This window comes from Eschscholzia californica, unplaced genomic scaffold (assembly GCF_041429995.1).
Source record: "Eschscholzia californica isolate CP2 unplaced genomic scaffold, dmEscCali1.0.p SCAF_1, whole genome shotgun sequence".
Classification (NCBI taxonomy): Eukaryota; Viridiplantae; Streptophyta; class Magnoliopsida; order Ranunculales; family Papaveraceae; genus Eschscholzia; species Eschscholzia californica.
Window position 1 is genome coordinate 5,920,353 of NW_028238198.1, and position 10,116 is coordinate 5,930,468.

Genomic DNA, 10,116 nt, shown 5'->3' on the forward strand with positions numbered 1-10,116 from the left:
TTATATAAAAGTCTTCCATCCTTGCAAGTTGCAACGGTGTCCTCTCACCTCCAAAGGGATGATCTTTTTTAAACTCTTGTTGGGAGAAAAAATTTGGATACGTGATTGTAGATTTATCTTTTCTGAGGAATGGCATTGATTCGGATATTTGTCGTCTTAAAATTTTACTGAATATTTATCTTTTGTTTTGACAAACTATACTTACATGAAATTTACTACGATGCAACTCTCTTACCATAAGACAAAACGGTTGGATGTACAAAATTTTCTAAATTTATTTTGACATATCTATCTGAGTATTGTTACACAACTTCAAACTTTTTAATTTATATTAGATAGAAAAGAAGGTTTGTTCTACTTCTACTCTAATGTCCAACAGAACCCAATTAAATAGATCTATATTCTTATTTTTTTCACCAAAGAATCTAAGGCCATCAATAGTTTTGTGCCACGTGGAAATTTCGTCCATTAGCACACAAATTGCACTATAAAATATTCCCCGAGCACCCCACATTAAAATATACAAAATAAAAAAAAAATAATGGGTTCACTCTCTTCTTCTTCCTTCTTCACTAAATTGCATCTACAAAATAAACTCATTTCCTCTCCTCTTTCTTCTCATGTTCACCCTCACCCCTTCTATATCTCCTCTGTAAATGTAGAAGAAAAATTAAAAGATTCAACACCAAAACCTTCTTCTTCCCAAAAACAAAACCCAAAACCCGATTCACTAAATTCATCACCATTAGAGAGAACAAAAGTTGCAGGAAATCCCAAGAGATCAATATTATCTACTAGATCAAGAATAGATTCTCCATTTTCGCTTCCAACCACCATCTTCAACACATTTGATCACTTCATTAATAACTTCATCGATCCACCAATTCGTCCTTCTGTTGATCCAAGACATGTTCTTGCTAATAATTTTGCACCTGTTGATGAACTTCCTCCAACTGAATGCCCTGTTATTCAAGGTATAACTAACACCATCTCTAATTTTTATTTTTTGTACTTTCACTAAACTTTTTATGCATTTTTACAAACAATTAGTATTTTTTTGGTTCCATTTAGATGACAAATGGATTTATCATTTACAAGTATCTTTTACAAATAATTTACTTAATTTTTTTTAAAAAAAAAAAAAAGTATTTTGAGTACTACTTTTCATGAATTATATATACTTTATACAGTACACTCAGAACCGAACGAGTCTCCGCAGTGGAGAGAAAAACATATTATCACTCAATTGCAGTCGCTTCATGTGTTCTTGACTTATATTAACAAAGAAGAAAACTTTTCGAGTTGACTCGACTGTAATATTTTGATCCAAGGATAACATTGTACAAACAAGTCAACAAATATTTTTATCAAGTACTATTATGCCGTAAAAATAAAAGTATAATTCTAACTTATTTTGAGTCCAAAAAATATTTACCTCTAAAAAATTTACGAGGTCACGAGACCGACCGATATTGGAGATATGTGGTTTATTCTCATGTATTTCTATGTAATTTCGTCACTATCTTTCGTAGTGAGCTCTACAGCTTATAAAATCAGTTCTCATATGTCTCGATCTATTTATCTTAGTTATACTAAACTCATATTCTATAAAAGAAAATCTCATATTTTTTTTTCGTTTGATTGGAAAAGGTGAGCTCCCAGCATCAATTAACGGCGCTTACATTCGTAACGGACCAAACCCACAATACCTTCCAAGAGGACCGTACCATCTCTTCGATGGTGACGGTATGCTTCACTCGCTTCTCATTTCTAACGGCCGTGCTACTTTCTGTAGCCGTTACGTTAAAACTTATAAATTCAGTGTCGAACGTGAACACGGCTCTCCTGTAATCCCAAACGTATTTTCTGGGTTTCATGGTCTAACTGCCACAGTGGCTCGTGGTGCTGTTTCTGCTGCTAGGGTTTTTGCTGGTCATTTTAATCCCTTAAATGGAATTGGTCTAGCAAATACTAGTCTTGCTTTTTTTGGTGACAAACTTTTTGCCCTAGGTGAATCTGATCTTCCTTATCAAATTAAGTTGACTTCTAATGGCGATATCTCCACCGTTGGTCGTTACGACTTTGATGGTAAATTGTTTATGTCTATGACTGCTCATCCTAAAGTTGATCCTATTACTGGTGAAACTTTTGCTTTTCGTTACGGTCCCGTTCCTCCTTTTTTAACCTTTTTTAGGTTTGATTCATCCGGTTCGAAACAACCGGATGTACCCATTTTCTCTATGACCCGACCCGCTTTTCTCCATGACTTTGCTATCACACAAAAATATGCCATATTTACTGAGATACAAATAGGGATGAATCCAATGGGGATGATTGTGGGTGATGGGTCACCTGTTGGTGCGGATCCGGGTGCAGTATCAAGAATCGGTATTATATCACGATATGCGAAAGATGAGTCCGAAATGAAATGGATCAACGTACCCGGGTTTAATATTATCCATGCAATTAATGCATGGGATGAAAATGAAGATGAGATAGTTTTAATTGCACCAAATATATTATCAGTGGAGCATACTTTAGAAAGGATGGAATTGGTTCATGCACTAATGGAAAAAGTACATATTAATTTGAAAACGGGCACGGTTTCGAGGCGACCCGTTTCAGCAAGAAGTTTGGATTTTGCTGTGATTAATCCAAATTTTATTGGGAAAAAGAATAGATTTGTCTATGCCGGAATTGGTGATCCAATGCCATCTATATCAGGGGTGGTAAAGTTAGATGTAGGAGAAGATCAAGAACAAAAGGAATGTGTAGTGGGTTGTAGGATGTTCGGGTCGGGTTGTTATGGTGGTGAACCGTTTTATGTTTCAAGAGAACCCGATAACCCGGATTGTGAAGAAGACGATGGGTATGTGGTGACATATGTTCATGATGAGAATTCAGGTGAATCTAAGTTTTTGGTGATGGATGCTAAGTCTCCAACACTTGATATTGTTGCTGCTGTGAAGTTGCCGGGTCGGGTTCCATATGGGTTTCATGGACTCTTTGTGAGGGAGAGTCAATTGAAGAAGCTATAGAATAGATATAAAGAAAAAACTCCAGTATCTTTGGAAGAAGTTGTAAATAAGGAATGGTTGTTATAGAGAGTGGATCCTCGTATATACATATTCATATATTCTCTTTTTTAAGGTTCACAAGGAAAACTATTTCAGAGCTGATTTTTTGTGATGATAATCTACGCACGTGACAAGTAGAACACCAGTAAACAACTTTATACAAATGTCATGTATGATTCATATAAGTTTGAAACGAACATGACGAATTAGAATGTACTAGGATCCCGTCTCACGATTATGGTGTATAGAAGATTATACTTGTTTTATATATTTTGAATTGAATTTGAAATGTACATGATGAATTAGTACGTAATAATAAAATAACACTACTTCTATTACTTTTACCGAAAAAATGATTAATCGTTGCTCTTTTTTCTTTTCTTTTTTGTTGAGAGAGTTAATCGTTGCTATTGGTCGTAGAGATCTAGGTTCCGTACTATATCTTTGAAAAATAGTTAAAGAAAAAAGAGTTAATTCCTATATGGCCCCCTACTTTGTGACCAGCTTCCTTTATGGCCCCCTTTTTTTCGTAAATTCAAATATGGCCCCCTTTTCTTAACACCGTCTGTTTCCATATTTATCCTTCTTATAAGAATGATTTCAAAATTCAAAATTGACCCCCTTTTAAATTTGGGTCAATTTCCAAAAACTTATAGCTACTTTAGAAAAAACTAGGGGGCCAAAATAGAATACATATAAAAAAAATTTAAAAACACCTCATCTCTCCCTCTCTCTCCTCCACATCATGTATTCCGCCACCTCATCATCTTCTCCGATGAAGGTCGCCGGCCGGTCAAATTTTCCGGCGACCTTCAAATTTTTTTTTTTTTTTTATCATTCTCTAACAAATCTCTCTCCCATCTCTCTCTTTCTCTCACTCCCATCTCTCTCTCTTTCTCTAATTTCTCTCTCTCTCATCTCACTATAATTCCGGCGAAGGGGAGGAGCCCCTTCGCCGGAATAACCAGACCTTGAAGGTCTGGTTGAGGACCAGACTCGGTCTGGTTGAGGACCAGACTCGGTCTGGTTTGAAACCAGACCGAGTCTGGTCGTTAACCAGACCTTCAAGGTCTGGTTATTCCGGCGAAGGGGCTCCTCCCCTTCGCCGGAATTATAGAGAGGTGAGAGAGAGAAATGAGAGAGAGAGATGGGAGAGAGAGAGAGAGATGGGAGTGAGAGAGAGAGATGAGAGAGAGATTAGTTAGAGAAAGATAAAAAAAAAAAAAAAAAATTTGAAGGCCGCCGGAAAATTTGGCCGGCCGGCGACCTTCATCGGAGAAGATGATGAGGTGGCGGAATACATGATGTGGAGGAGAGAGAGGGAGAGATGAGGTGTTTTTTAAATTTTTTTTATATGTATTCTATTTTGGCCCCCTAGTTTTTTCTAAAGTAGCTATAAGTTTTTGGAAATTGACCCAAATTCAAAAGGGGGTCAATTTTGAATTTTGAAATCATTCTTATAAGAAGGGTAAATATGGAAACAAAAAGATTAACCATAAAAGTTGACTAACGGTGTTAAGAAAAGGGGGTCATATTTGAATTTACGAAAAAAAGGGGGTCATAAAGGAAGCTGGTCACAAAGTAGGGGGCCATATAGAAATTAACTGAAGAAAAAACTACATCTCAGAAAAAGGATAACTTAAAAATGTTACCACTCTGGCCAGATCTTGACAGATGACTCACCAATGAGTATGTGTAATTGAAATTTTGAAGTGAAAGAAGAAAAGGTCCACACTTCCACCTTGTGTTGGTTGCCACCTAGGAAGGAAGGGATGGCTGGACGGGGAGTGCCTTCATACTTCATACCCTAATGTCTAATTGAAGGTTTTTTTTTTTCTATAATGGATGACCCCAACAAAATGAAACATCCTACCTTGCTTCAAAATTCAAACCCCCACTAAACTTTCCAAAAAATAATGTGCAACTCTAAATTTTCTTTTTTTAAGGAACTCTAAAAGCTTAATCAAACATCTTTTTTGTGTTCCATTCAAGTTTCCTAAGCATGTTAAAGAAAGAAGATGCTAAAAGAGTCTGAACTGACCACATCAACCATCAAATTAAGGGGTAAGGTCGTCCAAACTTTTAAGTTAAGACACAGGCAAAACCAATTCTTATCATATCTCAAGTAAACTTAAGATTGACTTGTTAACCCGTACCAACATATGAGTAAAAACTTATGGGTCCATGGGTATATAGCCCAAAATAATGTTCAAAAAGTGTTTATGGTCCAATCTTCACAAAAAATAGGTTTTTATTCCTTTTGCTCTTGGGACTAAAAATCCTTAGTATATTAGACAAAATACTTTCCATGTCCCTAAACAAATTTCGCGGGATTTTTTAACGTGGGGTCAGACCGAAATTCAAACGGCATATTGTACCGTAATTCTGGGTTTAAAAAAGGAAAAAAAAAGATATAATTTAAACAAGATTTTTTCTCTCATCTATCATCTACTTTGAAACCGAATCAAAACTTTCCCCTAACGATTAGTTACCAAAATCCTAAAGAAATTTCAGATTTGGAAAGAATTTATTTTTTGAGATCAATTAGCGTGATTTGGGGGTTAATATTTGAAACATATATATCACTTTCTCTCACTTAACTTTCAGATTTGGAAAGAGTATATTTTCTAGGATCAATTTAGCGTGATTTGGGGGTTAATATACAAAACGTATATATATCACTTTCTCTCACTTAACTTTCAGATTTGGAAAACGTATATTTTTTTGGGAACATTACAACAACATTTGTTTTCGTTTTTACTCATACATAAACACACATTGAATACAAATTATGAAACAATTACGTAAATTATGTGTTATTTATGACGAGGAAACCATCATTTGTCATGTATACAACGTAATTTATCAAATGTATGTGTGTCATGTTCAATAAATTACACATAATTTATTTTACATTACACATCGTTTACATTCTGATACAAAAAAAACGTACAAAATCTTCTCTGGTTCAAAAATGGTGTCCATCCATGTACTCTCCATTAGTAGTCTTGAACATGACAAACAACAGTTACACTATATTGTCGAAGAGCATATCGAAATGCTTTTTCACCACCAGGAAACAACTGACCAACTTCAGTAAATATTTTATCCCAGCCGTCAGATTTTAGTTTTGTGGTCTTACTTAGATTAGATGATTCTGTAGGAAATTCCATAGGTAACAACAAAACTACAAAAAGAAAACATATACATTTGTCAACAAAACATATAATTTACTAGAAACGACATATATAATGGAATAAATTATACATACTGTTTGTTAAACTTCATTGTGTTAGGAGACAAACAGAACTTTAGTTTGAATCACAAGGTCACTGTTATGTGAAAAAATATGTATAATGTGCATTAAGTTACATATAATTTTTGGAACATTACACGATGTTTATATTCTGTTACAGTATAATTGTACGAAATCTTCAATGGCGTGTAAAGCGCAATAAAGTACATATAACAATACACATTGTTCACATTCTGTTACAGTAACATCATATGGAATCTTCTATAGTACAAATGTGTGATGTTCAATAAATGGACATACTTCCATGTAAATTACACATCGTTTACATTCTGTTACAAAAAACGTACGGAATCTTCTCTGGTACAAAATTGTGATTTTCAATGAAATACACATAATTTCGTAAAAATTGCACATCGTTTACATTCTTTTACAAAAAAACGTACGTAATCTTCTCTGGATAAAAAATGGTATCGTTACCGGATCTGATATCAAGAGATGCTCTAAACATCAAGATCTGTAACCTAAATCTAATGAAAAATAAAATAATACATGGATACAAACATAACATAATTGAAGATAATGAATTAGTAAACAAGAATTTAACATTAACATCATAAATCGGTTATGAAGATCTTAGAGAGAGAAAATCATTAATAATGGTGAATATTTGAGAAGATGATACAAAAATGAAATCGTATATAATGAAAATCATAAATATCTTTAAACATGATGATGGAAAACATCAGAAAGAAAGATTAAACTTGTTACTTTAACCTCATAAGCAACTGTAGATCTTAACAAAGGTACGAACCTGAATCTTTTTTATGAAAATCGAAATAAATAATGGAGCTTTCAGCTGGTTTATTAGATTGGAATGAGATTTGAAGCTTCTTCAAAAAGAGAACGAATATAGGTTTCGATTTTAGGAAGAGAAAAAAATTCTGGTTTCCGATTTTGATTAAAAATGAAGATAATGGTTGCGGTTATTAAGATCGTGATTGGAGAGAGAAAGAGGGAGATAAAAATGGAAACCGAATATTGGTGGATTTGATTAAAACGGAAGTGTCTCATTACATATAAGGTTAGATTAGTTATTATGAAATTATAAGCATCCTAGAGATTTGGGTTTTCTCTCGAGATAGATACAAATGGACTAGATATCTATTTGTATTAATATTTTAGTTTATAAAATCATTTGAAGTTTAGAGTGGATTAAATGTCTTCTTAGGAGTAGATTTTTGGGTCATAAGCCCAAAAATTAAAAATCTTATATCTATATTATTCTATATCTATATAACAAAACAGAAAGGTTGTGACTAGGACAAAATAAATGCTCCAAGAGGTTGAGTTGGATGCTGAGTTGGACAGCCACATAGATAAATAACAATCATTCCTCTTTTAATCTGGGTTGTACAAACAAACTTCACATATGATCGGAACCCTCAACACAACGGGTGAATCTAATCAAGGGTTGATTCAAGGTCGCCTGTTATCCCTCATTCAAGCTCGATTCCTCTCCCATCATTCAAGCTAGATTCCTCCCCCACTCTCATCTTCGTCTTCATCGCCCTCATTCACTGTTTGTCGTTTATTGTCATTATTACAAGGACTATCCCAAATTCAATATGGAGTAATTGATTTCATTTGTTATTTCCTTGCCATTTCATCTTCGTATTACAATGGTGATTCATTGTCGTCTCCTTCACCGTTTGGGTTTTCCTCAATTTCGTTCTGATTTTCAATCCCCTAATCTGAAAATCAGATCTATCTCTTTCAGAAATTAAAGGTTTGATTTAAACGAAATATTTTTTTTATTCTCACTACGATCAGGTCTGGTATGTACAATTGCTGCTTCTGAACACTTTTTTCTGGTATTATAATACCCTAATTTGTTAAATTCATTATGAATTAGACATACTGGTGATTAGGAATATATTGGTTTTCCTATAGTTTGATTTCAGCGAAAGATGTCACTGAAAGAACCGATGGAACTGGTTTCGTTGCTACTACTGTCAGTAAAAACTGAAACATTCAGTGCACACCAAGTGTTCGATAAAATGCCTCACTGAAGTCATCACATTATCATTTTTTTTAGTTGAGAGATTTTTCCATTGAGATCACTATCCAACTCTCATCTTCCCAATTCTTTTCATCTTCTTTCATAAAGCTCATCTTCAATGTGTAGTGGAATTCATTGTCATCCTCAGTATATGAAATTAGTGATGGTTTTCTATTTGACCGTTTGACTTGCTAAGGAAGTTTACTTACAATTCCAATCACGGAGATTTGCTGGATGTTTCAAGTCCATTTTAGAGAAAGTAGGATGATCCGAATCAGGTGAGAATCCAATTCTATGAAAGTCAAATTTGCTTAGTAAAGTTCAATTTTTTTTGTTCTTATTTTTTGGTCTGCTGTGAATAAATTAGTTCTTTCGTGAGAATGGGAATCTTCGATTTGCGGACTAAATCCCTGCAGGTAAAAATTTCTTCAAACGTCTCTATTGTTTCGAGACGATCTTTTAGATGAAAATTCGAAATTGAGCGACTTCCAGTAAATCAACTCGTTAGTATCGATTGAAGTTGCAAATTTCTAGGTTAATGTTTTGAGTTTACACATTTAAAGTACTTTCAACTATGATTCATAATAAGTTTATGTTTATTTGCTTCATCGATTACTGTATCTGTTTCTCTTTTGGTTCTGAGTTTGATTGGTCGATTGTGTATAATTCATAAACAGATCGTTTTATTTGTTTTAGTATTGGATGTTTCGATGACGATGATGATGCCATTAACTTTTAACGAAGATATATATATATATATATATATATATATATATATATATATATATATATATATATTGAGGAAATTGATGTTAGGCCACGAAAGTGCACATTTTCATCGATGACGACTTTGGTATCAAAGTCCCCGTACTTATTGCAGTATTGGTTCAACATTTATAGGGTTCCCCGTCTACTTTAAACAACAATTTTGAATGAAACGGAAAATCCGTCCGGTCTTGCAAATTTCTGAACGTTATACTGAGCAAGTTAGTCTTTATTCATTGTTATTATAGTTTGTCTGATTTTTATTCCGTTCGAGAATTTTTATTCCATTTAATATTATGGTTTAGTTGTTTTGATAAAAACAACTAAACCATAAGTCCAACTCTTAATTGTTGATTTTCAGTCGCGAATGTGGTAGTTTATTATCACGAAGGTTCTTCCCGAGCTCAGGTGGAACGCCATTTTGGGTAAATCCAGTTCTTAGTGCAGGCTTCTTACGGATAACTAATAGGTAATTTGATTTTTTTTTCTTTCTTTTATTGATCTGTGACAGATATCAATATATTTACCTATTCGTATACGACTACTGGTCATATATTAATTTTAATCTTATTTGTTTATCTCCAATTTCAGTTTAATCGCTTGAGTCCATGCCTATTTTTTTCATTTCTCTATTACGATTATATCTCTGTTCTACAATTTGTGGTTTTAGATGAGTTATGAAGCAAAGAAAAGAAGGATCTTCTTCTATTCCTAATAATCGGAAATACTTGCTGAAGCGTTCATCATCTTTGTGTTCATCATCTTTGTGACATTAGACAATTTGTGGTTTTAGATGGAAATACTTTAGTAAGATCTTGAAATCTGACTCCAGTTATTCATCTCTTTATGCATCTGCAATGAAAAGTCTTACACCGGTATGTTCCTAATTTCCTATATCATATATTTTACCTTCATTTCTTGTCCGGCATAACTATTTTGAGTGCTAGCTTGTGCTTTTG

General features: G+C 33.8%; 1 protein-coding gene across 1 annotated transcript; it reads left to right on the plus strand.

Annotated features, from left to right (window-relative positions):
- The first annotated feature begins 521 nt into the window (after nucleotides 1-521).
- On the plus strand, nucleotides 522-3,176 carry NCED4 (nine-cis-epoxycarotenoid dioxygenase 4). The gene is made up of 2 exons (XM_086638903.1): nucleotides 522-974; nucleotides 1,651-3,176. Exons 1-2 carry the CDS (start codon nucleotides 542-544, stop codon nucleotides 3,036-3,038), a joined length of 1,821 nt encoding a protein of 606 aa, XP_086495029.1. The 5' UTR covers nucleotides 522-541; the 3' UTR covers nucleotides 3,039-3,176.
- Nucleotides 3,177-10,116: the final 6,940 nt, after the last annotated feature.